The sequence below is a fragment of the Syngnathus leptorhynchus genome, chromosome 12 (assembly GCF_054491065.1).
Source record: "Syngnathus leptorhynchus isolate UIUO chromosome 12, UIUO_Slep, whole genome shotgun sequence".
Taxonomy (NCBI): Eukaryota; Metazoa; Chordata; class Actinopteri; order Syngnathiformes; family Syngnathidae; genus Syngnathus; species Syngnathus leptorhynchus.
Window position 1 is genome coordinate 7,555,920 of NC_141206.1, and position 27,996 is coordinate 7,583,915.

Sequence of the window (27,996 nt, forward strand, 5' to 3'; positions counted from 1 at the left end):
CGTGATTGGCAAAATTAATTTAATAACATTGCTGATATGAGTCATGTGTTCTCCTAGCCTGTGATCCTTTTATTTTATTGGTATTGTAATATCATTCATATTCATTTATCATATATCAGGTCGAGGCAACTTCAATGGTGGAGGGGCCCATGATTTTTTTTTCAGTCTACTTAGGGGGCCACATCGGACCAACGTACTTCCTAACCAGATGTAAAATGCTAAGGACAAAATACTTCTATATAATAATAAAAAATACTAAATCTGTGTTTAAGTGGCAACTTTGATAGCATCTGTAAGCAAATTAAGCAGATAGTTTTGTGTTGGAATTTTCATAAATATATATATTTAAACTGAAAGAATAATTTGACCCAATTTGCCACTGGTGCGAGTACAGACTTGAGCTATTTCTGCCCTTTAGTGGTGAATACAGTTATTACAACTTTCAACTGCTCAGCTAGCGTAAACATGTCTATTTTTAAAATGTATTTTTTCAGTTGCCCATCAATGTCATATATAGAGACTTGGTCGTGGAACTTGTTTCTCGACGCGCAGATAATTTAGGAGGCAAAAAAAAAATAATCACATTGTGCTTCATTCACACTCGCAATAGTCATTTTTTAAAGAGGCAATTTCCCGCCTCTCCTGTGCAGAGAAATGGATCCTACATGCCCAACCCTGCACGTGTCTGCTAGCCCCTTTGTCTTTCACAGACCTATTTATCAGCAGAATGCTCCCTGACGCCATCGCGCCGTCGCTTCTTCTCGCACGGACCTGCTACGTTTTCCTTTGTGTTTTAATGTGGCGTGATGGTGTTTTTCTCCCCCCCCCCCCCTCCTCCGAGCGTGTGAAATCAATCCAAAAGGTACAGCCTTGTCTTCTTCTCAAAACCTAGCCTTGGGCTGACCTCCATAAATCTACCGGCAAGCGTTAAACATTTCAGTTGGTGCCCTCAAAATGGCCTTTCGACAAACATGGTCCTTCACTCAAAGTGTGAGGGGTCCAGGGGGGGGGGGTGTCATTGTGCGTTTGTGTGTTTACTTGTTTGTAGCCGTCTGAGGAGAGCAATGTCGAATAGTGTCAGAATACAATTACTATCAATTGACCATAACTAATGATTGCGTCCAATTAATCATATTTAAGACGCTGACATTTTTACTCAGTTCATTGTAGCAAATAAATGCAATTTGTTGTATGACATCTGTATCATTTGCTGAAACAGTCATTTGTTTTCCTGATATTTAGAATAGATCAAGGTAAATTAACCCCGACAATAATTAGATAGTTTGAATTAATTTGTCAGACACACACATGACTGAAAAAAATTCTTAAAGTATGATGCATCATGTCTACAGTGTCATAATTATAGATGTTTTATGAATATAAATATTCTCTTATTGTAGTCTATACAAGATACTTTGTTGGCTTAACTATATACAAATTGTGAAATGAAAAGTAAATACAATCGCATTTTTAATACCATTTCTGTTGCCTCATTCAATATCAGAAGTCTACTAGATGCCTTTTTATTTCACAACTTCCTCCATTGTTTTGATGGGGCAACTGAGAAAATTCTGACCCAATTCAGTCAGCGCAGCCTGAGGAGAACCTTTTTGTAAACACTTGTAACCCAGCAGGCAACAAATACTGAGAACTATTTATGAATGATAATCACCCTTGAGAACTTCATTGACATCTGCATGTATAGAATAGAAAAAAAAACAAAAAACATTTGCTACTTGTTTGTACTAAGACGCATTTCTGTGGATCTAGCTTCATAAAAAAAAAGTGACACATGAACAATGGCTCCATTTTGCAGCCCCCTGCGAACAGGCCCATCTATCACAGTAGTGTGGGGGGGGGGGCCGGTTAATTCAATTCAGTAGCTCCCCCCAATGCCACCTGATATTGCTTAAAGGGGGATTCGGGAATATAGTGGCAGACTTGATGGGAATCTGCTTGCTTAACTTTTGGAATCATTTACTTATGATGCCAATCAAATTGGAGTAGATACTTTGGGGGAGGGGTCGTTATATACATAAGCATCAGTGCGGATTTAATTTCAAACCTATTGTAAAGCAAAATAGTTTGTTTGTAACCCCCACTAGTCCAGTTTGTGCTCCTGACATGCTGCTGATATACAAACTAAGAACACTGGGGACATCTGCTGGTCATTAGCATAAACTGCAAGGGTGAATAACTTACTGCTGGTTCTACAACATAAACATTCAGTATTGTACTGTGACACATCCATATTTAAATTTAAAAAAAAGATTATGTCGTATATTCATACTTCATGATGTCACACAGCCAGTTTTATTAACTCAAGCCTCCACTCTGTGAGGTTGATAATGAATGCGACCACCTCTCCAGACACACAGATAGTAAGCAGTGCTCACACATCCAGCTATACACACCAGCAAGATGGCCACCACCACCACAACCACCTTCCATGCTGTGGATCTTGATTTTCTCTCATCTGAAACATCCAAAGCAACAACAACAACAAAAATAATGTTAAACAGGCAAATTTAACCACAAATTTAAGGTGAACCAAAAGTTAAAGATTACCTTGCGCCTTGAGAGATGGCAGTTCTCTTGTAGTTGTCATTAGGTTCTTGGAGTCTGGTGTTAGAGTGACAGTATCTGTCATCACTGTGCTCTCAGGTATCATCACAATCAAGTAGTCGTCGGAGGACTTTCTAAAAAGTGAATCTAGTTCTTCATCCTGTGACTTTGCCTCTGAGAAGGTCCATTGGCCCAGGATGGGTAGATCAGGAATGCCTTCAATGTAGAAACAAGGTTTGCTAAGAGTAGATAAAGTGGGTGGTGCCTTGTTCATAGTGAACAATTCATTTTTAAAATAAAATGCCATCTGTATTGTTTGTCAGCTGCCTTGAACAGCCTCTTGCCGTCGAGCTCAGGTAGCGACCGTCACGGCTCACCTGAGTTTGATCATGTGACTGTCACATGTTGAGCCCTTCTGGAATGTGACGTCATTTCCAGTCAACAACAAGCGATGGATTTTACTGCTTCATTCAAATTCCACAAACGCATTATGAATTAGAATGTCGTTTTTAGGGGCGAAGAGAGAAATAATTTTACGTGACTTTCTCCATTAAACATTCAAATGAAACTGAATAAAATTAAAAGTCAGCTCGTCATTATCAGGACACCAGGTGTGCTTCCAATGGATGCAGTGTGTGGGGAAAATTGTTTTCTAGTGTAATTAAACGTGAAAATTGCTTAAAAAGTATACCTAATAAAGTAAGTAAAACACACTTACTTCGACGACCTCTTGCTGCTGTCAGAAGTGCCAAAAACACAAAATGAAGAAGAAGCAACATGACTGAAGTGCGAGTCGTAAACTGACGTTCTTTCTCCTTAAATGCACGATAGGGTAATTAGAATCAGCTGCAGGTCGATAAGGAATAGTGGTTTGACGTTTCTTTTTTTTCCTCGATACAAAAAAACCTTAATAGCACGGTAGAGAGACTAAACTTAATCCTCTAAATTACAATTTTTGCACAGTTATTTGACTTTGGGAGCGGTGCTGTCTGTCAGTAGTCGAGAGCAGTAGTTCTCAAACGTGTCTACGTGGAAGCACTACAGGGTGGGGGGGGGGGGTACATGAGATTTTAAAATATATTTAAGAAGTAGAATCCATGCAAAAATCTTTTAAAAACAAATTTTAAATGATGCGAATATTTCAGAAAAATACAAGTTCATACAACAAATCTTCTATTCAGTAGTTCTTCAAATTCATTTTCCTGACAACTCAATCTCCCCTATAGCAGATTGGTTCGCCCCAACCTGTCATCCCGGTGAGCATCACCTGTCAATTACTTTAAAACTTTATTTAAAAACCATTTAATAATTTCTGTTAGAAAACTAACCTTTCCTATGTCTGCAATGGAGGAAATTTTATGTTGATATATTTTATGTGCGTGAATCTTTTTTAATAATATAAATATTTTTGATATTTGTATTGGCAAATAGCTCCAGAGAGATCACTACACAAATGGATAAATACATCAGACAATGACAGCATGGCGATGTGCTTTAATTCTTTTTCTACCCTAACCGAAAATGTATATATGAAAACGTAAGTTATATGAAAATATTCTAAGATGTAACCCATCACCAACACTCAATACCCCAAAAATACCTGTACAGTATTTCTTTACATAAGTGGCATGCAACCACACAGCTATCACAAGCAAACTCTGAAATGTTAACATTGAATATGAATATTGAGTATTATTAGTTATAGTCTCCCTTTCCTTAGTGCTTTTCACCCCCCCCCACCTACCACCAAAACATTACAATAAATGTAAAACAGCATTGACAGTTATTGCTACCATGGCAAACAGTACACAAAAATTCAAACACTCCCAATATTGTATGTACGGTTAGCCGCTATTCCCTTGCATAGCTCGTAATTTGCGCAGCAGTAGTCCCGCCATTCAACAAAAGTACGGCAAACAGTAACCATGTGCTTGGAGATGCCAACATATGACGTAGCAGCGATGAATACGTGTGAAGTCCACACTTTCACAGTACCATAATCGCAAAAGTGGAGTAAATTGCATTCCCAGTGCAAAGCTCAATGACTCCCATAACTAACAGCTTGATAGAAACCAAAGTGCAGAGTGAAAGGTGTAAAGTACCGAAGAATATCATTTGTGAGGAACAAGGTAGTGAATTGTTGTGGCAGACTACGGTAGGTCAAAGCAGAACGATATATGGCTTAAGGCGAAGTACATGCATGATAAAGGACAAACCACCGCTAAAAAAAAACAAAAAACAAGGGTCTGTGTGTATCCCGCATGATGAACGCTTACAGCAAAGTGCTTCCCTGCCGTCTCACATGAAAAGACCTTGACAGTCACAATTTTACAGCAACACACCTGTGTTATATACAATACAATGTCAAGATTTACGATAAAAATCCCTTTTTTTTTTTTACGACTTTTTAAGTGCCTCGTCGCTCCTTATTCCTGCTTCTCGTTAGGGCCGTAGACCTTCCGAAGGCTCGAATCCAGCAGGTAGTCCACAGACCTGCAAGGTAAACGACAGTTGGTTCTAAGCAATACTATTTCAAAGTTTAATATGAATCGTTTTGAAATATTTTCATTTAACCATAACTCTTGAACAGTGATGTATGACAAAATAAACGCTACCTATCGATAGGGCTGATAATGAAAGGGATCATTGAGAGGCCGACCGCCGTGGTTGTCCACTTGCGCACGGGCAGAGGCAATTTAGTAGTGCGGCCCAGTAGGTACAGCGTGGCGGCGCACACGCGGTTAATGGTGAAGCCCGGGACGACAATGGAGGCCAGGGCCTGCCACACAAACGTGTCCATTACGGCTGTCGCCACCCGCGTCTTCTGACCCGGCTCATCCCCGTGCGCCTGAAACGAGCCCAAGAAGAATCTTTGTTTACTCTTGATTGAAAATGACAACAGAGTTGCTCAGGTGACAACCAATCACGGCTCACCTGTTTTCCGAGCTCGGTCATGTGACAAGCCGAACTGTGATTGGTTGTCACCTGCAACTCACCACGCCGCTTCAACTTACCGCCGCTGCTTTCTTCCCTTTGTCCACGGCATCAGCCGCGACGTAAGCAGTGGCCACGACGTAGCTGGCCCGAACCAAGCTCACTGGAACCAGCGGACGGAAGGCCTCCCCTACCTCGTTGGCGTAACCTAAAGAATGGGGGGGGGGGGGGGGGGGGCATGTTGGTCTTAGAGTGATTCATGAAGCGTTGCTGCAGCAAAAATGCCCTCGAGGTTTTTCCCCTACTAGTGGGACAATACCTGTACTTAAAAATCTGACTTGTTGCTACAGTTAAGTACACAAACCAAAAAGTGATACACGCTCATGAGTTGATGACTCCTTGTTAGTCACTGCCTCAACTTGCTCAACTACTTTGGTCTGACTGAGCTGTTCTCACCTACAACTCGTAAATTGCACAAGCTCGGATAAAGTGTCAATACAAATAAAAAGTGTTTGTCGCTGCACTTTGTGCCACACGGTGATCTCGACGGCCACGTTTGTGATAATAAAACCATTTTTAATGACAGCTGTTCCTCGCCGTTCAGAGTTAGCTCAGGAGTAAGCTAGCAGCTCCAGGGTGACCCTGTTCCCTTGCCTCATTCCCGCGTTTGCTTCAACTCAGCTCCGGGGAAGGAAAAATAACAAATGTTACATACCAAGAAAACGGACCCATGTGTCGCGATAGATGTCAACTTCTCCGCTCGTTTTTTCTCCCGTGGGCTCCATGCTTCTTTTTGGCGTGATTTACTCCATCGCTTCTGACTCGAGTAGAATGCCGACTGTCACCGGGAATCCTGGAGGGGGCGTGGCCTACCTTACGTCATGTGCTTGTGCGGCTGTTCTCATATTGACGATCGCACATTTTGTTCACCAAGTAGGATCATTCCGATCATTCACTGGAAATAATGCTACAAAATATAGATTAGCATCTACTCAAAACAGTTTGATCTAAAATATAACTCACTGCACATTTTGTGATTGTAAGCTTTTTATACGGCCACACCTTTTTTATAAACCTAACCAATAGAACACGTGCATTATTACTGACGGAAAGAGCGGCCAATGAGAGTGCGGTACACAGACAGCAAAACCAATGGGAAAGACGCTAGCTTTGTATGGGAAGGTGACGTAAGATTCACCATGGCCGCCGTCGGCTGCTGGACGCACAGGCAGAACTCCAAATCAATATATATTTTCTTTTCTTCGCAAAAGATGACGCCTTTTAAGCTATTGTGCTCTTTTATTCTCTTTATTTTTACTGTTAATCACTGTATCGCTGATGACGAGCACGAAATGGAGGAGTTCTTGAAACGGGAGTATTCTCTCACGAAGCCCTATCAAGGTATCGTTCTGGATCCATTGAGTAGAACATTCTCGAACACTAATTCCCTTTTATTTGAGCTACTTAACGCCTTCAGATCAATTGTTTATATCTGGGTTCTCATATCTAACAAATATTCATGTATGACCGTCACGTGGGTGCTTTAGTCGACATGTGACCGTGCAATTTGAAAAAAAAAAAAAAAAAAGAAAAGAAAGAAAGAAAGTCGCGTGTGTTTGTGTTTAGCCGTGGGGTCTTTAAGCTCATCCCACTGGGAACTGATGGGCGATGCCATGGTAACCACGGAGCAGGTGCGACTCACACCTGACATGCAAAGCAGACAGGGGGCAGTATGGAGCAAACTTGTGAGTATTTACTAGTGTGGAAGTAGAAGTACAGTACAGGTATCAAAGCTGACTTTGATTTGATCACCTTTCAAGCCTTGCCATCTGACAGACTGGGAGATGCAGGTGCACTTCAAGATTCACGGGAAAGGAAAGAAGAATCTCAACGGTGACGGCTTGGCTATTTGGTATACAAAGGAGCGCATGCAGAAAGGTAAACATTATCGGAAATGCTCTTTTCTACCACTTGGTGATTGTCTTTTCTTTTTTTGTATCGTTGTCACACAGGTCCTGTTTTTGGGAATAAGGACAACTTTACTGGTTTGGGAGTTTTTGTAGACACATATCCCAATGAGGAGAAACAGTTGGAGGTACGCCCACCTTTTGTGGTCCGGAGTCAGTGGGTCTAGCAAATTCACCTATTTTTCCTATCTTTTACCTAATCATTCGCAAAAAAAATATTTCTGTAATACTCCAAGTCGCCACAAGATAACACCAAAGCCCTGTCTTAATAAGAAAGTTCATAAAGTACAATAGAGCCAAGGAAATTCTATGGCCCACTTTATATTTTATATACAAAATATTTCCAGGGCTGTAGTTTTTCGCTCTTCACGACTCCTAGCGAGGGTTGTTCGAGTGGTGTTTTGTAAAGGGGCTGTCTTTTTGTGTTCTTTTGTGCACTCACACGGAGACAGGCACAAAAGAAGAGATACAGTCCAAGCACACAGGTAACCATCTTTGGAATGTGCGTGTTCAACGTGTGAGCCTGATAAGAAACTTAACAGTGCAAACAATAATGATTGACACTTCGAGTCTTGTGCGTCTTTATCCAATCTCAAGAGGATTTTCCCCTTCGTTCTTGCCATGGTGGGCAACGGCACCGTAAGCTACGACCACGAGCGAGACGGCCGGCCCACCGAGCTGGGGGGTTGCAACGCCATGGTTCGCAACCTGAAGCACGACACCTTCCTCTTCATCCGATACGTCCGCCGCAGGCTAACGGTGATCCTTAGCCTCAAAAAGAGCTAATTTGATGCTTTACAGCCAATCATTAGAACGGACTTAACAATCGTGCTGTTTTTATTCAGGTGATGATCGACATTGACGGACAACACGAGTGGCGGGACTGCCTGGATCTGCCGGGCGTTCGGCTGCCCAAGGGCTTTTATTTTGGCGCCACCGCAATTACAGGAGACCTTTCAGGTAGAACATCAAAAAAAGCTCGTTAAGACGGGAGGTACCGTTGTCGTTAACGAAACGGACCGCTTTCGAATCAAACGAGGTTGACTGAATTCTGAAGCTGGTGTAGTTCACACTTTAAAACAACAGATGGCGGCATCGTACCAACTCTCGTTTTCCTGAGTATTAATGAACTTTTCTCGAACCTGAACCCAATAGACAACCATGACATCATTTCACTGAAACTCTACCAACTGACGGTGTTGCGGAGCAAACAGGAAGAGGAAGACCAGGAGGAGGAAATCACGATACCCAGCGTGGATAACATGGAGCTGCTCAGATGTAACACACACACACACACACACATACACTCGAGCTACATTCTTTGCTTCACTCTGACCTTCTGTTGTCTTCCAGTGGGTCGCACTGAGGAAGGAATGAGCGGGTTGGCCATTTTCTTCACCGTGCTCTTCTCCATGCTGGGCTGCATCTTCCTGGTGGTCGTCGGCCTGCTGCTCTACGGTCACTGGAACGAGAACCGGCGCAAGCGGTTCTACTGAGGAGGACGAGAGGTGGATTAGGCTTTGGGGAGCAAAACTTAACTGCACTGAGTCTACCCTGCGGCTGACAGAAACCACTTCGTGGAGACAAATCCTGACGCTGGACCTTATGCTCCATCTCTTCTGAGCAGCTACTTTTAAAGTCTTTTACTGTTGACTAGGGGGTAACTGTAACTTTTTTCCAAGTACCACCGATGAAACATAACTACTGTGTATTCCTGAATGCCAGACATATTAAAAGTAGATTTTTTTTTTAAATTGATTACAATGCCTGAGTAAACTCATCATTTTTAGTGATTAGACTAGGACAGCGCACCTCAATTGAAACACAAATATATTAATTATGTGTATACGTTTAATTTTATTAAAAAAATAAAATACAAATGATGACCCAAACATCACACAGCAGACGTATTACTTAAACCCGAAAAAAAAAAAAAATATATAGAGCGATTATTATCCATCGGTCAGTGCTTCCCTCCTCTCTTTTCACTTTTTTTTTTTTGGCGGAAAACAACATAGAAAAAGTCTTATTTGGAAAGAGGAACAAAACCAATCCATCCACAGCGCCTCTATCAAGTCCACTTCCTTTTTCCACACTGAGGTCTTCCATTATGCAAAATACAAAAAAATTGTATGTCTCTAAGTATGAAAGGCATCAGTTAAATATTCATTCGCTTTAAATATGTCTGTTTTGAACACAATAAATGCACCAAAAGAATGGACGGAACAGTGACAAACCCACCAAAGTAAGAATCAATCCAAACAACAAGCACAATTTTCTTCTTCCTAACAACATCATCAGAAATGTTAGTGGTTGAGAAGGAAGCTAAGTTGTTAATTTCTCCAAATGAGGGGAGTAAAAATGATATATACACAAACAAAAATTGCCTTTTGAAGCCCCTCCGTATACATACATTGTTGCTGTAGCATTACTTTTTTTTTTTTTCAATTCACAAATAGTCCACAGACACACACAAAAATAAAGAAAGATTACAGTACAGTGTTGTGCCACAGTACTGAGAGTTATATTGCTAGTACTGGTGCCCACATGACAGGAAGTGGGGGGGGGGGGGGCAGCATAGAACAGTTATGTTTTTGTTTTGTTTTTTCCCGTTTTTTTGTTTTTCTTTTGCATAGCCTGGTTAAGTGACGTACAGTATACGCGACACTGCAGATGGAAAAACTACCATTCCGATATGAGGATGAAATGCTTTGGCTTAATGGACAGGAAGGAAAATGTTCAATTTTATGTTGAGCAAAGCAAAGGAGGAAAAAAAAAAAAAAAGTAAAACGTTGAAGCCCAACCAACATACACTTGCTGTCTTACAATCAGATCACGCTTAATTGGAAAAAAAAAAAAAAAGTCCAGCGGCCTCCAAAGGATCGCAACAGACATTAAAAGTGGATGGACGATCGTGACCGATAAGACATAGCCCTTAATCATCTCAGTAAACGTGAAATCCAAGGAAGGCCATGATGAGCAATTTTTGGAGAGCCATCTTAAAATCTGCACGCACAAAAAAAAAGTATGTTCGATTAATCCACAGCTATTTTTCTTTGAGTCTGACTGAAAAGGAAAATAAATGCCTTTATAAAATGAATGGCAAATGTTTGTAACTAAAAATGACATTTTTAATTTTTTTAACGAAAACTATGTTTCCTCTACAAAAAAAATATGTGACTAAATCTCATGATTCTGTTAACGTTCCAACTTTTGCTGTAATCTTTTCTTCTTGTAACATTTCATGTTCATCTCCGTAACAGTACGTTTTTGTAGTAACACGCTCTTTATTTTTGTAACGTGAAATTTTTTAAAGTGGCATTAATTGTCAGAACATTACAAGTTTTCTGAAACATAAATTTTTTTTGATTTTTGTTATTTTATGAATGTAAAATTTATGAGATTAGCTATTATTTCATGCAATTTTAAGGAAACTGTCAAACTTGGGATATGTACGTTTTCCCTTAAAAGTATCTGTAATTGTTTTTTACACATTTATGGTTTCAACTTGCTAATTTAATCATTTAGGGGGATGTCATTTAATATTTAGTTTGTCGCTATAGTGGGGGTTTACCAAATAATGTTCATTCAAAATAATTTGGTTCTTGTAAGATGTTGCCCGTTACCGCTGCTAGTCGAGAACACATGGTGAATTGAAATTTTATTTCCCGCAGTCCGACCACTATACTTTTGTACTAACATTGCAATAGCGAGAGAAGCACACAATTGAAGTTTTGCCAACATCCACTTCAAACTTCTCCCCTCAACCCTTGCCCCCCACCCCTCGTCTCTCCACCGCCAATGGAAAATACCACAACAAACCCCTCACGGGTGCCAAGAGTTCAGACTTCAGAGAAGCCTGACGGCATCCTCGGAACCAGAATGTCATTGCAACTTGACAACATCTTCACAACTATCCGGGGCCAAAAATTTGCAGCCCATCCAAAAAAAAAAAAAAAACTCAAGCTCTAATAATGCCAACTAACAGCATGCCTTTCCTCCAAACTACACAAGTCAAAACACAAGCCACCCCTTGACGTGAGTGATGGAGACGAAAGAAGCAACATTTGAAGAACCGCACCATCTTCCTGTCTGAGTTAAGTGTAATTTGTTCATTCTGTCACAAGATATTCTTTTGCACTCGTGCTCAGCAGAGTGGGGACAAGAAAGAAATGTGGTTGACCTTGCTGGTATGAGTCTTGACGGTCAACATCTGGAGCGGATGGTTGAAAGTCAAACTGAAGGAGCGGCCGGGCCACAAGTGGTGGTTGGTCGTCTAGTCCAAGGGTTCTCAAACTGGGCTCCACCGGCTGAAGCTTGGAGCTCTGCGTCATAATTTGCAGTTCTTTATGTTCATAACATAACCTGATTACGACTCCCTCCCTTAGGTTTAGGCCAATTAAATGATGTGGTCAAAAATATCAGGATTAAATAAAGTTTTTTTTTCACAAAAGATCTATTATTACAGGACTAGTCTTTTTTGGCATTTTTTCCCCCAAAGGCATAAATTACAATACAGTGGTACTTTTGAAATTCACTTGAGATATTTTCTTCAAGTTCAACTGGCATTACAATTAGGAGGGACATCTCGGGGAAAAAAAAAAAAATCCTTGCCGGACCCTAAAAGTTTGAGAACCCGTGGCCTAGTCAATTCCAATCAGTTCACTCAATGCAAAACTTATGAAACTTGAGCCGGACAAATAAGAGCGTCATGTCGAGAGGTTAACGATAATCATCTGAGCGTAACCGGGAGGATGAAAACATAGACATTCGGCCGCGGTGACAATGCTAAAGTCGAGTGTCGCACCGGATTGGCTGGCCTGGGCTGGTAGAAGACACGCCGGCTCACACCATGCTGTCTCCGGCGCTGGTGGCTTGGCTGGCCATGTCGCAGGTGTGCTCTTTGTGTCTGAAGGCGTGCTGCTGATGGCGGGAGCAGCATTCCCCGCCGGTGGCCCCGCACACGCGCCTCTCCTCGTCGCTCTCCTCCTCCGGCCCTGAGCCGTCGTCGAGCTGGCAGACGCACACCTCGATCCCTGAGTCGCCGGTCACGTGACGGCGCCGAGTGATGAGCTCATCCTCCTCCTCCGGCAGCGGATCCTCTGCGTTCTCCTGAGCCGAGGACGGCGGCGAGGAGGAAGAGGAGGCGGCGTCCTGGTCGGAGTGTAAGGCAACGGCGGCCGGCCCTGGCTGAGCGGCTTGCGAGGGTTCTGGCTCGGGCTGGCTAACTTGAGCGGAGGGAGCTTGGGCCGCCTCGGGAGGGTTTTCAGAGTAAGGGGGCGGTGGGGTGGGGGGATGACCCACCACCTCCTCATAGTCGGGAAGCTTGCAGTCATTCCAGAATCCTCAAATACAGAAGAGCAACGTCTAGATTAGGGGCTCCAGAAATACTCAGAACTATCATGTTGAAGGTAGAACCTCCGAGTACGACACCACAGAGAGAACAAAACTGCCTTCGGATAAACCGAACATCTCACAGATGATCTTCTACTCACTGAGGTTGAGCGGTGGAGGTGAAATGAAGGAGCTAGAGGCGCCCTGGTAGGCCATAAGGCTGATCTCACGCTGCCGTTGCTCCTGCTGCAGCCGCATTTTCACCCGGCGGTGTCGATAGGCGCAGCAGCAGCTCAACATGATGATCAGGGTCCAAACTAACCAGAACCCTGAAAAGATTGGGGGTAGTATCAGAGATAGGCTGGACGACTATCCACAGGTTTGCCAAACGCGAGATGAATTTATTGCTAACTTAAACTTACACCAGAGCTCATAGTAGTAAGTGCAGCATTCGGTCTCTCCGCAGCAGTAGCCCATCTCGCAGCGATATTGCTCATTGTTTACTCCGAAACAGAACTCCTTGCCCTGAATTTGAAACAAACAGCAAACACGCGCACACAATTTCCAGTGCGAGTCATCATTTAACCACATGTGAAAGAGAAACTTCGTCTGAATGATTGAAAAACAAAACATTGCTTCAGGCTGGACAGCTGATCGTAGATGATATTGTGGAAATAATCCTCATAAACTTGTGAGCAATCTGATTAAATGTTATTGTGATTCCGGGACACGGTAAAAACATCGCTAGTTTACTGACCATGAAACAATAATCTAGTGTTTTGGAAAAATAACAGCTCCAAGGAACAAAAAAACAAAAACAAAAAAAGAGATGCAGCTTTTTTTTTTTTATATTGAGTTGGAATCATGGTTGGTCTCCGGCATTCATGCAAGACAATATTTGGACAGCTCACACTAAGCTGCCATCTCATAAATCCTGTCACGACATTGAACTATGCCTATTATTGTACTCGGATGCTTATGCACGTTTTAAAATGGCACAAGTCGAGTTTAGAGGAAGTAAGCAACAAGGATACAACCAAACAGGTGTTAAAACTACATTCAAAAATAAGTGGAAAGGGGGACTACTGTGAATTCAATATTTTAAACATCATTTATATCAAGTTTGAACACTTTCAGCACAATCATTTAGCAGTGGGTCAATTCATTAGGTGTTTTATCATCTTCACCCAACGTCACAATCGATAAAAAAGTTTGTTAAAATGTTTCCAAATGTTGAAAAGAACATCTAAAAGAGACTTCATCCTTTCTAGCATAAGGCTAGCTAGCCCCTGGGCCTAGCAAGCTACTCTGAACAACCTCGAATAAACCCGTTATTTCGCCGGGTGCCTGCCCGTTAGCAAAAGCTAACGTTTATCTCGACCGCCTTCATCAAACTTCAAAATGGGGACATTCAAATGGGGTGCACGCTAGTTATGCTTCGTCCTAAGTGTCATCCCAATTGACCATCGACCAAATGTCGAAAAAACTTTGAATAACTGACGTCATCGGCACCGAGCTGAGCCGGAGTCGGTTTCTTTTGTGGAGCAAACAAAAAGAGGATGGAGGTGAGGCCTTGGCCAAGCCCACAAGCCTCGGTCTCGACTGCGAGCGGCGACCGACATCCAGAGCGCTGGCGTCGGCTTACCTGCACCAGACAGACCCCGGTACACAGGAGCCCTACAATGGATCCCAGCGTTTTCTGCGGCATCTTCCTGGGTTGTCAGCCGTCGACACGACGGAAACCATACAAGCAAAAGTGGATTAAATTTCAAAGATGTGTCCTGGTGTCTTCGGGTTGCCGTGGCGCTCTATTTAGCGGTTCCGCCAGTCGCCTTCCGACATGTTTATGTTGTTTCTTGACTGAGATGGAGTAATATGAGAAACTGCAGGCGGCTCGGCGTGCTGCAGGGGGCGCTGTGGGCGTTGTTTGGACTAAATAGATTGGCAATTGACGTCACATTCCATGTTCAAGTCTATTTTCTATCTAAACTTTTGAAAACATTTATTTTGGCGAAAATGTCAGTGGTGGGATTGATAGTCACATATGTGAAAGTCATAAAACTCAAGTCCTAAAACCATTTTTAAAATCAAATTCATTGCACTTTTCTTTAGTAAATTCAGTAAGCTAAATTTTATTTATTTGCTTAAAATGTCTGTTATGTTTGTAAACATGTATTTTTAATGATGTAAAGCACACTGAGTTACCTTGTGTATGAAATATAGTCATAAATAAAGTCCAACTCAGTCACAATATGTATTTGCACGTCTTTTCACACTCCAAATCGGACTTGCATTAGTGAGCTGCTCTAATGGTAACAATTGCAGTGGTTCTCAAAGTTTTAACATTAGTAGGTACAATCTTTAAAAAAAAAAAATCGATTCTCATAGTACCACTAAAATGACTAACATTAAAATACAGTTCCATCTATTCAGTCTTCATGTCCATTCTAGACGAAAACAAATTATGTGTACGGTTTCCTAATTAGTCTCATTTATCACATTAATCAAACAATGTTGTCGTTACCTACCGGCACTTGACGTCACAGAACATGCCGTGGTGACGGTCCACGTGGTTAAAGCGATGTTAATCCAGTCAGTGTAAGCAGGAGCCACTAATTCGCCGGACAGCATCATGGTAAGTTATCCATCCACATGCCCGCGTGCTGACTAGTTAGCATTTGTTTCCGATGTCTCCGAACGGGAAGGGAAAATGCATTCTGTCAAAAGAGAAGAGTTGGTGCCATTATTGTCATTTCTGATCAACATAGAAGAGTCACTTTTTGTGCAAGCTGTCTTGTTTTTTATTTTCAAACCAATTTAATGCAAGCTCTTTATTAGGAGGAAAAACGAGAAAGATGCAGAGATAGATTCAGTATATTTTTTTTCCTCTTCTTAAATATTGACTAGTTCCTCACAGCCAAGCTTTAATAATCCGTAATCACTTGATTCCAATTTGTACATGTGACTTGTTGCGGGACAGAGTGACAGTGTTTTATTCTTAGCCACGTGGGAATTAAATAGCTTGAGCCAAAGCCTTCCTGAAGGCTCTTTTGGAAAGCGTCCATTCACGGTGTACATTCCTAATCTCGACCAGCGGGAGATTTCTCGACAACAATGCATAATCTCTTCGGCTGTCAACAGTACTGTAACCATCATGACATCATATTAAGTTGTGCAAATCAGATTTGAATATTCTCACTGTATAAGAACTGCAACCCCTGTTAGTAGAAGAGGGTGTGCGCACTTATGCACCTTTGTTTTTGTTTTCCGGAAGGGCCTGCTGTCCGCCCTGCGGAGATTGAAGCAACCTCAGGACCAGGAGGTGCGCTTGCTTCTGCTCGGCTTGGACAACGCCGGCAAGACCACGTTGCTCAAACAGATGGCCGCCGAAGATATCAGCCACATCACGCCAACGCAGGTAACGAACACGCGACATATGCGTAGAGTACAAAAACGCCGCTGTTATGTTTGAGCAGGGATTCAACATCAAGAGCGTCCAGTCGTCCGGCTTCAAACTGAACGTATGGGATATCGGAGGACAGCGGAAGATCCGCCCTTACTGGAAGAATTACTTTGAGAACACGCATGTGTTGGTACGGCTTGCGGGATCAAGTACATTTTGGATTATGTTCTCGATATGGAGGATTATTGTCGTTTTCTGTGCTTGCAGATCTATGTGATTGACTGCTCGGACAAAAAGCGCTTTGAAGAGACCAGTTTGGTGAGATGATGGTTTAAATCTGCCTTGTCGAATGATCGGAATTTATGAGCTTGCTTCAAGATGACACCAGTTAGAATGTGCTGTTAGAGTAAACACACAACAAAAATTAACTACCCGAATAAAAATCGTTGAATATTGAATAGTCATTATTAAACATGATTTCTATATTAATCAAAATTATCATACATATTTTTTTTATCCACAATCAGCAATGTATTTTCCTCAGACTCATCTTTTCCTATTGATGTCATTTATTCATTCCAGAAAAAAAAAACAAGTGTTGTATGTGTGAGCAGGATTAAAGAATATATAAATACTCTTACATTGTCTGTCTACATGTGTTGCGACACCGTTTGTGTTCAATCTATTGTTCAGTGCGTGATAGCGCCGCAACATTGACGCTATTTTGCACAGGAGCTGGCCGAACTCCTCGAGGAGGACGATCTGGCTGGCGTGCCGCTACTGGTCTTCGCCAACAAACAAGACCTGAGCGCCTCCATGTCGGCCTTTGAGCTGGCCGAGGGTCTTAACCTCCACACGGTCAGAGATCGAATGTGGCAAGTCCAAGCCTGCTCTGCTGTTACTGCCGAGGGACTGCAGGTACACATGCTACATGCTACATTGCGTACAAATGCCAGGAAACAGGAGCAAAGCACTCTTTACTCACTTCAATAATTCTTTGGCATCAAAAAGCCACAACATTGCGCCAAAGCAGTACTTTTATATTAGCCAAGCACAAAAGAGATTGATAGACTATTGTCCATACAAACACATGGACTGATAAAGTAAGACTACTGATTAGTAACTTCAGCTTTTGGAATGAACCCTACTTAATCATTCTTGTTTTTCCCAAACATAGGATGGCATGAACTGGTTGTGCAGGAACATAAGGTTCCGGAAGAAATGAAGATCTCGTGAACTTGGATGAAACATTATGCGTAGTATGTTGTGTTTTGTTAATCACTGAAGTTGTGGCGTTAACTAATATCCCAATTTTAAAACAAAATGGCCGAACTGTATATAATGTAAATATGACCTTGAACTGAAAAGTGTGTACACAACGCAAAAGGAATGATGACTGCTGGCAGTGAAAGAAAAAAAAAAAATCATTTGTGTTGTGTAATCCTCCAAAATAAACCCTAGAGGGAGACCTCTCCCTGTTCCAAAATACATTTGCATTCTACTTTTCTACAATTTGTCTTTTTTATAGTAACCAAATTGACGTTGTGGTAACAGAATTCAAATTAACCAACCATCAACGGTGATAATTTTGCAACCAACAAAATAGTAACCTTAGTAAATATAGTTTTGGGCTTTGGTTTGGTTCCCAAAGTGTGAGTTTGAAAAAAAGGATGGTCTCCGGTGCCGTTTGGAAATGAACACATTTGCAGTGGGCCACATTGCATTTGTTTTCAGCTTGTCTTTAGCGGCACATTTGCAGCATTAATCCAAAGTGACCAAGTGCTCCGCTGTGGTCCGACAGGACATTTACATAAAAACCTTTTTCCACGACTAATAGCTCGCCACTACAATTTGCATTTATATAGGTCCCTTCATAGCGACATGATTTGGTACCTTTACCCATGATAAAATAAACCTCCTTTGGCCTTGAGTTACTGGCCTGCTGCCGCCCGTGTAAGCTTGGCTGCTTTTAATGAGAGCAGAAATCCCCAAAATGGACTTGTAGGATCAGCTTCGTGCTTTCAAGGACTGCAAACATGCTTGCACTTAACCTCTTCCGGAGGTCATATGTTCGATATTAAGCCGATACTTTGTCTTTAAAAAGACCGATTTAGAGCAGGGCTTCTCAACCTGGGAAGCGGGGTACCCCCAGTGGTCCACCAGCAATCGCTCGATGGTCCGCAAAATTATTTGTCATGTCGAATCATTTTTAAAAAGTGTCTTCATGTATGTTTTAGGAATATTGGAGGACACCGAGTCACTAAAGAAAACTACGCCTGAAGGCCTTAGCTGAAATTTGAACCCTGAACCTGCAAATTGTGCATTTGAGCTCATGCAAATGCCTCCGACAGTTCCAGACGTTCTCCAAAGGAGGAGAAAGTCATGAATAAGGAAATGAAAGTCCGCCATGTGAGACTGAGGATAAAACGACTCGACCCGCCCCACCTTCTTCTCTGCTTAATCATTAACATCAAATCTATGTGATAATCAGCCAAGCTTTAAGGAAAAATATACCCAATTACACACAGAGGTAGCCTGCAAAATCTTTCCAATTTAATATCAAACAATGGCACTATGGCGTCAAGCGTCCTTGCCTTCCCCTAAGAACCAAAGTGGATTTTTTTTTCCTTTACCAAATCGAGCGGATTAAAGCGTCGGAGTTGTGGTTAACTGTGTGGCTCAATCTCAGCAAAATGAGAAGCAGTCAGGCCTGCAGAGGGTCATAAATCACGGGACTTTCCCAGCCACTGGGCCCCGTACGCCGGCCTCCCACGCAGGGGACGGCGAGGCCACAGTCTGATTGACTCCTGAGGCCCTCAGAGGGCGGAGAAAGGTAAACGTGTCCTGTGACTTAATTACAGCGGAGACACTCGGCAGATCAAGTCAGCGTTATATCGTTAAATTAAAAAAAAAGTAACCGTAATCGTATTGCCGTTATTCTATGTCGGGGCTGGGCAATTCATTTTGGAAAAGAAACCAGAATGCTTAAAGAGGGCCAAGCTAGCCTCAATTTAGCCTTTTTTATTTATTTAGAAAAACACATATTCTCTTGTTTCAGTAAATTGCGAAGAATATAGCTAAAATTTTGACCACTGTTGTTAATTCTGTGTCTTTTTGAGGAATAATATTATTAGAGGCGTCGGGGAATATTCAGTAAACTAATAAAAAAAGCTAACTTTTACATTTCATTGTGAATTGACTATTTCCCGGATCAACAGCAGTGAAATGAAATCAGTAAATCAAATATCCATTTAAATAAATATTACTAGTAAACAAAAATATTTCTACATATACTTATAATACAAAATGAATATTTTTATTTTTGTAAAAAATATTTTAAATTTTTGGGGGATCAAAACAATACAAAGTGGGTTTTTTTTTCCAAATGCATTGTTTTTCATCAAGATTATTCGACAGCAACGGTTTTAGCAACCGCGCCTTGAAATGTGTCAAGCTGACGAATAGAGCAAGCAGTTTGAAAGTCATCGACAGCGCCTCGGCTATTACAAGCATTTACACAACTATCTGAAATTCATAGTTACAGTAAATAAAAGTGCTTTATTAGACTCTTGTCTTTGATTAAAAGTTAGTGGACACCAGCCACTAAAAGAAAATAGGCCCGGACAGCAATTACATGCTCACGGGTTGTTTGTTTGACCCGCGGAGTCCCTCCTGGCTCGTTCCCGGGACACTCCTTTCATGATGGAGCAGATAACGGCTGCTCGTAGATGATAAAACTAATAGCAAATATCCACATTCCTCCCTTTGATGTGTGTGTGTGCTATTATAAAACTGCGGTCAAGTCACAAAAAGTGTGAGGACTATAAAAATGATTGTCGGGGGGGGGTTATTAGTCGGGGGACACCGGGGGAGCGGCTCAGAGAATAGCGGGGGTCAGCGCAGCAGGTGGGGCCGGTTGGGGGTCCTCGGCCGTTTGATGCTGTGCTTAGACGGGGAGTGTGAGGAAGTGAGAAGGTCAAAACAAACTCACGGCTTGAGTGGAATTTGAAAAGGGTCTTTTTCAAGCCGTACGATAATCAGGTCGAGCTTTGACAGCAATAGCCTAATTTTCAATTGAAAAAAAAAAAAAAAAAAAATTGGATCAAAAGTCACACTTTTTTTTTTGGGCTCCATGCTCACGTTAGTGTTGCAACATTTACAGCGTAATTCCTAAGACCAATTGTGAGTTAATGAAGGTGTCACAGCTGCATGCTAACGCTAATACATTGTCTGTATTTGAGCGGACGACATGATGTGGATTGACGTGATGAGCGCGCTCGTCCCGTTACACGCACTTAGCTGCTCACGTCTACGCCGGCGGGAAAAATCATGTCCGCCGGATAATAACGAGCAGAAAACGTGCCGGAGGCGTATCAATCGCCGTCCTCCGGGCCAGTCGCGCAGAGGTCAGAGTTCACGCTCTTGACCCCTCGCCGACCTTTGACCCCCGACTGCACCGGCAGGAAATAACACTTTCCGTGGTCCAAAACGTTTCCCGGATTGACTGATTGCCCTTATCATTTGAAGGATTCGCTCGGCTTCTCTTTCCCCTGTCTGCGCACCGCAACCGAGGCCCCCCCCCCCCTTGTCCCACCACTCTCGTCCCTGCCTGGCGCTCATAATTTGACTTTTTATCACCTCGCGCTGAGAAGGGGACGCAGCGCCATCTGTCAACGCGGCCGCACGCTGACAGCTGCTCGCACATGCATGGATTTTTACATTGGACTCAATCGGCGGAATTACTTCACTGTAACCGATTCGATATTCCACAAATGAGGCGACCGGGCGGCAGCGGGCGAGCGCGACACACACTCAGCCGCGTTCCGTCGGAAAAGCCTTCATCGATTTCGCCAGGCCTCGGAGCTCGGATACTTGGGAATAAAAACACAATTAATCATTCGACTTTGGTGATTCACATGTTCTTTTGCGTTCTTGTATAGTATGATGTCATTATGAACAGAAAGTGGGCCCTTCTGGTTTGACGCAGATATTTTGGGGGCAAATACCGAGGGTTCGTACTTTGACTAACTCCTACAAGTTGGTCAGACGAGTTCCAATTAGTAACAATACACAATAAAGTTTCTTTGTCAACAGTGTTTACTCTAGATGCGTTAAATGTAAAAAAAAAAAAAAAAAACAACTCAGTCTAAGTCAATAAAAATAATGAGATTGTTTTTAAAGATTAAAATAAAAAATCTTTGCATGTTAAAATGGTCCAAACGCTCCCTGCTAGACTTTCTGATGTTAGCATTGAATTTCTATTTAAAGACAGAGGAAAGGAGGGAAATCTTTTTCGAGGAGTTTTTATTTTGTTTGTACATTGCTGCAGCTTTTTATGGTTTACTTGCACGCGCTTGCGTGTGCGCGACTGTGCGAGCGAGGCAGCGAAAAGAGGGAATAGAAAAGAGGTGGAGAGCGTTCTCAATTTCCTTCTAAAAAGAAAATTCATTTGCAGTTGCTAATGTAATGTCATCGTTGTGTTTACCGAGCGTGGATGATGTATAGGGGATGTTGCATTGAGTGAGACTGCTTAATGATGCATAGAATTAAGTCTGTGGCTTTCAGCTGAGCTCCCATACCCCCCCCCCCCTCACACACACACACACACACACACACACACACACACACACACACACACACACACACACACTCCCTTCCTGGTTTCTCCTGTTTTACCTCGTTTAATCCACACCCACCTCCTCCCCCTCCTCCTCACCTCGGCAGCCTCTCTCTTCTTTCCATTCCTGTCGTGGACTGTTGGCCACACGTTGCTGTGTGCTCTGTTGCCTTACTCCATCCATCACTGTGGAGGTTGGGGTGGGGGGTCCAAAATGGTGGGCACGAGGGGGTACTAGTATAAAGAAGAGGAGTAAAAATAACATCCGGTTAAAGAACAATAAGCAGGATGAAAACATGCACTGGTTGGTTAAAAACAACTCAAATTACTCACATTTATGACAACAATGTTAGTTAGTAAAACAAAGCAAGCGAGTTGATCTCGTTGGTGCATTCAAACAAAAATATATTGTAATTATGAATAATACACAATAGATGTGTAACTTTTAAAAATATATTTTGAATCTTTACCTGTTGAGTAGTTTGCCAAGTCTATTCTTCTTTGGTTGAGTCTGCGTGACTGTGTTACACTGCCTCCTGGTGGTCAAGGCGGCAACACTACAAGGAGCAACACAATGAATTGAACTGCAGCATTAAATCCAGATACGCAAAACGTTATTGCTCGACATTTTTATATCATACATTAGAGAATGCTATTTGTCCTTATTAAGAGCAACTATGGCATTACAGTTCATTTTAATAGGGAAAAAAAAAAGATATGCGACACAAACAGTTACAAGCAAACGCATTAATTGTTTGTATGGCAGCCATAAAATGTCAGTTTTCCCCAATATGTCCATTTTGACGCGTGTCTCGTCAGCCCAATGGGAGAGCGGTAAGGTCTCGTTAGGACGCACAACACAAAACACACGCTAGTTGTCGGCCATCATCATCGTGTGTGATTGTGTATGTGTGTTGATTTTCACTCTCTCTTTCACTCAGTCAGTCCGGCTATGATGCGTTCTGTCCGGCCCCATTCATCATCGCCGAACACACACACAGAATTATTATTTCTCTGACGGGCGAGTGCTTGAAAACAAATCCATTTCTCTGGCCATCAATTTATCATTTGGAATGGCGGAGTCACAGTTGAGTTGTAAGGGGCGACGGTGTGTGTGTGTGTGTGTGTGTACAAGTAGATCTGCAAGTGGATTGTGTGTTTGAGAGATCACTGTGAATTTGGGAGAATTTTAAGTGCGTGTGTGTGTGCGTGTTTGTGCATGCGGGCGGGTGTGCGTGTCCTCCTTCACCTGACGTCGGTGATAATTTATCACTCCTCCTAGCTTGGCTGACAAACTATTTGCAGGAAAATGAGTTTTTCCGCTACGGATTTGTCCTCTGGGAATAGAAAACGGGGAGTTGCTGTATGTGTGTGTGTGTGTGTGTGTGTGTGTGTGTGTGTGTGTGTGTGTGTGTGTGTGTGTTTTATTTCATCACATAGAGATGAATGTTTGTACACACACACACATCTATACACACTCATAGGGACTTGAGGTCTCCAGTATTTATTGGGGGGGAGAAAAAGGAGGAGGGGAGGTGCTTGAAGATAAATGAGGTAAATTAATAGAGTCACTGAGGGAAAAGATCCGCTTCCGCACCAGCAGATCTGCTCGTGACGCTCACACATACACACGTATCTCTGCCCCCCCCCCTCCCCTGCGCCCCTGTTTGCCCTCCTGCAAGATGACAAATGTAACAGTGGGCCACACAGCCATCAGAGCATAATGTCAGCTTAGATCAACAGTGGCACAAAAGCAAATATCACAACATCAACACTGCATTACAAGTGTGTGCGTGTGTGTGTGTGTGGCTGCCATTACGACAATGGCTGACCAGGGGTCACAAGATTCCATTCTCACTTTCAAGCTCATCAAGCAAGATATTGACAATGTGCTTGGCGGAGAATTACACGACAGTAAAGGCCTAATTAGGCGGCCGTTACCCTGAGCCATCCATAATCGTCCCAACACGACCGAGCGGTGGGTGGGTGGGATGGCGCCCCAAAAATAAATCTCAACACCCCCGCCATCCCCTTAATGCCTGTTAGCATTACTGTGTTAACATTTCTCTCCACTTTATTGTCCGCTGACATCAGCTTAAACAGCCAACGTCAGCAGCTAGCTAGTCAGCGTAATGAATGTAATAAGGAGTCCATTTGTGGAATTAAACAAGACTTTTCATTTGGAAAAAAAAAAATGCTCACGGAGATTTGGGGGCGGGGTGTCTGTGTTGTGGGTATTTTGGAGATAATTAGTGTATTTCTGCACCGTTGTGCAAATGCCACAAGGACAATTTCAAGGAAAAATGGACATCTAAAGTGTTTAAAATAGCAAACGTTGCAACATGTTAAATTTAATCCAACTAAATTCAGTTCCTTGGAAAAGATTGTGTAAAAAATATATCTTTTTTTAAAATAAGGAAATATAGTACTCCAAAATATTCCACTGAATAAAATCATCAACATGTCATAATTGCATCTTGGTTTAATGCTGCAATCCAATTCAAAGTGCTCCTCTTGCTGGTGTTCCCGTCTTGGCCACCGGGTGGCATTCAAGTACAATAGTCACGCATATACAAACGAAGAAGAATGAGCTCATTTGTATAAAGTGCAACAACTCATCAAAAATAAAAATGTATCCTGGTTTAAAAACAAAGTATAAAACACTGTCTCTTTTCATAATACGTACATATTAATATATTTTGACATCTACTTTTTAGTAACCTCTTCTTTATGCCCTGACTCCCTCAGACGAGATGCAATAACAGCATGTCGCCATATGGAGGACGAACATGTTTAGGGTTGTTGATGCTCGTCCTCTATGTTGTCATGTCTGACCCCCCCCCCACTCCCTTCCCACCACCGTCCTGCACCATCTGTTTCACTCCCTCATTTCTTTCTCTTCATCTCGACCGTCCACCTTTGTCCATCCCATTGTCCCCTCCCGCACCCGCCCCCCCATTTCCGCTTTGGGCTTGCCCTCTAACCCCGCCGCCCAACCCAATCCACCCTCCCCTCCCTTTCTACTCCCATCAGCACCCCAAATCTTCTTGTTCTTCCCTTAAACGCCCCCCCCCCTCCCCGTCCTCGTCTCCAGTCTTTTTGGGGGGCTAATAACTGTTGCCGGTAAGCGGCACACAAAATCCCAGCATGCCGGCTTTTGTGCCCCGTACAATGGCACGCAGGCTGTTAGCAACAGGGAGGCTCGGCCCCGCGACTGATGTTCAGGCCACAAGGGTCGACGGAGCCAACACCTCCGTCTCAGCAGTGGGGAAATAACTGAGTACAAATACTTTGTTACTGTGCTTAAGCATCTGTACTGTACTTGAGTATTTTATTGTGATGTCTTTCACACTTATTCCCTGAATTGGAAAACCAATATCACAGATATCATTTAGCTTTTTTTTGATAACCAGTTCACATATCTTGACGGCATACAAGACTGATCTTAACTTAAAGAAAAGTTGTCTTTCACTAGCATAATGAATGGAAAACGTCTAGTCAAGCTAGTTAAACATACTGTACAGCAATTTAAAATGTCTCTTTGTTCCATTGTGGCCAAGTTACCATGACTAGTACTGTAAATAACCTTTAATTTTTGTACAAAAGTACTTTTGTTTCTAGACGGTGTTTCTCAAAAGAACAATCAGTGTTTCATTCCAATTTTAAGTGTACAGAGTTTTTCCGTTTAACTTATTTTACTTGTTTAATCCCACCATTAGAGAAGTGACAACTTTACTTTCTCCTCGTTACTTTGTCAAACCATAACAGCACAAAACAAAAATTGTCGTCGTACAACAACCATGTGGACAACGACAGAAAGAGGCTACATATACCTAGCACACGCAACATACCTGATCTGAATCTTCCCGCCAAGGGTGGCGATACAAGGTTCCCCTGTACAAATTAAACGATACAGCAATATATGGTCTTTAAATATATAAACTTATTCACAACTAAAGTTTCTCGAGTTGTAGAAAAACGCTTACCTCCCATGTGGACATCAAGAGAAAAGAGAGTCGAAGGTGTGAGCAAAAATTAAGGGAAGTGTCGCATTAATTATTGATGTAGGGGAACATGGAATTTTTTTGTTCCGTTACTATTTTTCGTTCTTTGGATAATAGAGAATTCATACAAAAAAAATAACATGTCATTTTGTGTTATTAAAATACTTTTTTTTTCACAGGCCCAATTTATACAAGTAGTCGTACTTTTACCTAAGTACAGAGTATTAATACTTGAGCTGAGTATGAAAGGATCTCCCAATGTGGGAAACAAATGCACAGTATGTGTCTGATGGACACACTGGTAATTGCGACATCAGAGTGACTGGCCGAGCTTGTCCTAGTGCCTGGGCGTCACGCACCGTCTCCATGGAGATGGGAAAAGGAGGACCAGTGGTAGGGACTCGAAACACAACAAAATTATCCACACACGACTGAAGTAGGGGATGCATGGTCGCCATGGCAATGGCAGGGATTTCCTCCGCAATCCTATGTACAGTATGCTATTCACATTAGTTGGCCACCAGGGGGCAGCATTATCCGGTCAAAGCTCCTCAGTAATTCGTTAATTTCACAGAGGATAAAGAATATATGCCAGATAGTATTATGTTATACGTCTGCATAAATTGTGTCAAATATTGCATAACTAAGAACTTAGGTTTATGTTTATTTTGACACAAAATTTCAATTGGGGGTGGCATTAAACAGCTGGAGGTTTTTAAATATTTATTATTATTAGTGCTGGATCAAATTGTTTGTGAAGTGAGTTGAGTAGAATTCTACTGAGGAAATGTGAATTGTGTGTTTTCAGCACTTGTGGGCCTAATGGGCTCATCAATAGCAAGGCTATTATGACCTCATTATCTGCCTCATCTCGACTCACTGACCACAAACACACATGCGCCCACTTATAAAATTGTCATTAAGTGGGCTTTTCCCCGGGAAGCATTTATCTTAAGGTGTGTGTGTGTGTGGGGGGCGTTGGGGTAACGCTTGGGATGCGTGCTGCAGGAGCGCGCACGCACCGGCATGGGAGACATGAGCGCGCAACGCTGAAAAGATTTAATTTATGACTTTGTTTTATAATGCTTTATATTTGAAGACGGGATTTGTGCTGAGTCAATTATTGTGACGCAGAAAATTCCAGGTTTCTTTTGAAGGAACCAAGAAATGACCCGACTGCCAATCAATCAATAAAGCTTGTTAAACATGTACAGTGTGGCCGTTCGGAAGTGTTGGTGTGACCTTTCACCGGATATTGACACCTGTCCCCGCAGGTCATGGGGCTTTTTTTTTTTTTTTTGCAAATCTGGACAAATCCCCCCCCCCCCTTTTTTGTGTGTAGATGTTCACTGCAAAGTTTGATCTTTTCAGTATTATCACACATTTCACGTACATCAAATACCGCATCTAAAAAAACTTTTATAAAGTGCCGGAAGTTGCTATATTTTGAGAAATGAGTGGTACAAAATATAAGACGTTATATGTACATAGCGACAACAATAATTTATATGGCAAAAGTGCGATGGATTTTTATCACGGAACTGAGTCCGCCCAATATCACTGGAAATTATGAACGAACATTTTTTATCAGTTTTATGGTATTTTATAGATATATGTGTGTGTGTGTGTGTGTGTGTGTGTGTGTGTGTGTGTGTGTGTGTGTGTGTGTGTGTGTGTGTGTGTGTGTGTGTGTGTGTGTGTGTGTGTGTGTGTGTGTACCTCGGCAAAAGAGGAGCCCTATCATTAACCGCAATAATCCACACAGTATCATGACAGTTGATAATAATCTAGTTGTTGTTTTTCTAATCCCTTGTTAAACTCCCGCTCACCTCTCTTCTCTCTGTTGTCAACTTGTCCCTGCAGGCGTCATCTTGTGTGTGTGTGTGTGTGTGTGTGTGTGTGTGTGTGTGTGTGTGTGTGTGTGTGTGTGTGTGTGTGTGTGTGTGTGTGTGTGTGTGTGTGTGCGTGTGTGTGTGCATGTATAGCACCTATACACACCGCCCCATTGTCTTGCATTTGAAGAGAAAACTTCAGTCACCGGTGAAAACGTTTCGCTTCTTGCACGTTTTGCTTCCAAAAAAATGTGGGAAAAGACCAAAAATAAAGATTTAAAAGTCCATCTGGGTGAATTTTAAGCAGGCAGGCCCACCACGGGGGTGTTGTATTGCTGTC

General features: G+C 42.3%; 4 protein-coding genes across 10 annotated transcripts; 2 read left to right on the top strand and 2 right to left on the bottom strand.

The window, feature by feature from the left end:
* Positions 1 to 1,340: 1,340 nt before the first annotated feature.
* On the bottom strand, positions 1,341 to 6,541 carry mtfp1 (mitochondrial fission process 1). Its single transcript, XM_085925450.1, has 6 exons — positions 6,215 to 6,541; positions 5,580 to 5,707; positions 5,181 to 5,413; positions 3,284 to 5,058; positions 2,569 to 2,781; positions 1,341 to 2,476 (listed from the first exon to the last, which is right to left on the bottom strand). The coding sequence occupies exons 1-4, from the start codon at positions 6,282 to 6,284 to the stop codon at positions 4,992 to 4,994; spliced, it is 498 nt and encodes a 165-aa protein (XP_085781576.1). The 5' UTR covers positions 6,285 to 6,541; the 3' UTR covers positions 1,341 to 2,476; positions 2,569 to 2,781; positions 3,284 to 4,991.
* On the top strand, positions 6,466 to 9,353 carry lman2la (lectin, mannose-binding 2-like a). Of its 2 annotated transcripts, XM_085925441.1 has the most exons (9): positions 6,466 to 6,900; positions 7,126 to 7,244; positions 7,320 to 7,437; positions 7,512 to 7,594; positions 7,919 to 7,951; positions 8,064 to 8,225; positions 8,312 to 8,426; positions 8,622 to 8,744; positions 8,820 to 9,353. In XM_085925441.1, the coding sequence occupies exons 1-9, from the start codon at positions 6,621 to 6,623 to the stop codon at positions 8,960 to 8,962; spliced, it is 1,176 nt and encodes a 391-aa protein (XP_085781567.1). In that variant the 5' UTR covers positions 6,466 to 6,620; the 3' UTR covers positions 8,963 to 9,353. The 2 variants fall into 2 exon arrangements, with proteins under 2 accessions (XP_085781567.1, XP_085781568.1); XM_085925442.1 differs by lacking the exon at positions 7,919 to 7,951.
* wbp1 (WW domain binding protein 1) lies at positions 6,669 to 27,672 on the bottom strand. Of its 6 annotated transcripts, none has more exons than XM_085925449.1 (8): positions 25,807 to 25,882; positions 25,672 to 25,714; positions 22,291 to 22,377; positions 21,920 to 22,054; positions 15,329 to 15,517; positions 13,223 to 13,325; positions 12,962 to 13,129; positions 6,669 to 12,811 (listed from the first exon to the last, which is right to left on the bottom strand). In XM_085925449.1, the coding sequence occupies exons 6-8, from the start codon at positions 13,275 to 13,277 to the stop codon at positions 12,312 to 12,314; spliced, it is 723 nt and encodes a 240-aa protein (XP_085781575.1). In that variant the 5' UTR covers positions 13,278 to 13,325; positions 15,329 to 15,517; positions 21,920 to 22,054; positions 22,291 to 22,377; positions 25,672 to 25,714; positions 25,807 to 25,882; the 3' UTR covers positions 6,669 to 12,311. The 6 variants fall into 6 exon arrangements, with proteins under 6 accessions (XP_085781575.1, XP_085781574.1, XP_085781570.1 ...); XM_085925448.1 differs by having other exon boundaries at positions 14,446 to 15,517; XM_085925444.1 differs by lacking the exon at positions 25,807 to 25,882 and adding an exon at positions 27,654 to 27,672 and having other exon boundaries at positions 13,223 to 15,517.
* On the top strand, positions 14,817 to 17,653 carry LOC147048177 (ADP-ribosylation factor-like protein 3). Its single transcript, XM_085926959.1, has 6 exons — positions 14,817 to 14,825; positions 16,075 to 16,218; positions 16,274 to 16,393; positions 16,471 to 16,521; positions 16,936 to 17,121; positions 17,381 to 17,653. The coding sequence occupies exons 1-6, from the start codon at positions 14,817 to 14,819 to the stop codon at positions 17,426 to 17,428; spliced, it is 558 nt and encodes a 185-aa protein (XP_085783085.1). The 3' UTR covers positions 17,429 to 17,653.
* Positions 27,673 to 27,996: the final 324 nt, after the last annotated feature.

Excerpts from the sequence above, each read along its gene's own strand:
- mtfp1 (XM_085925450.1), bottom strand. The coding sequence starts at position 6,284 with ATGGAGCCCACGGGAGAAAAAACGAGCGGAGAAGTTGACATCTATCGC. Across the intron at positions 5,708-6,214 it reads CACATGGGTCCGTTTTCTTG|GTTACGCCAACGAGGTAGGG; the intron begins GTATGTAACATT and ends CCCATTCTTTAG. Across the intron at positions 5,059-5,180 it reads ATTATCAGCCCTATCGATAG|GTCTGTGGACTACCTGCTGG; the intron begins GTAGCGTTTATT and ends TTTACCTTGCAG.
- lman2la (XM_085925441.1), top strand. The coding sequence starts at position 6,621 with ATGAGAGTGCGGTACACAGACAGCAAAACCAATGGGAAAGACGCTAGC. Across the intron at positions 6,901-7,125 it reads TCTCACGAAGCCCTATCAAG|CCGTGGGGTCTTTAAGCTCA; the intron begins GTATCGTTCTGG and ends GTTTGTGTTTAG. Across the intron at positions 7,438-7,511 it reads AAAGGAGCGCATGCAGAAAG|GTCCTGTTTTTGGGAATAAG; the intron begins GTAAACATTATC and ends GTTGTCACACAG.
- wbp1 (XM_085925444.1), bottom strand. The coding sequence starts at position 13,433 with ATGTTTTGTTTTTCAATCATTCAGACGAAGTTTCTCTTTCACATGTGG. Across the intron at positions 13,130-13,222 it reads TTACTACTATGAGCTCTGGT|GGTTCTGGTTAGTTTGGACC; the intron begins GTAAGTTTAAGT and ends CAATCTTTTCAG. Across the intron at positions 12,812-12,961 it reads ACCTCCACCGCTCAACCTCA|GATTCTGGAATGACTGCAAG; the intron begins GTGAGTAGAAGA and ends TCTGTATTTGAG.
- LOC147048177 (XM_085926959.1), top strand. Across the intron at positions 16,394-16,470 it reads TTGAGAACACGCATGTGTTG|ATCTATGTGATTGACTGCTC; the intron begins GTACGGCTTGCG and ends CTGTGCTTGCAG. Across the intron at positions 16,522-16,935 it reads GCTTTGAAGAGACCAGTTTG|GAGCTGGCCGAACTCCTCGA; the intron begins GTGAGATGATGG and ends TATTTTGCACAG.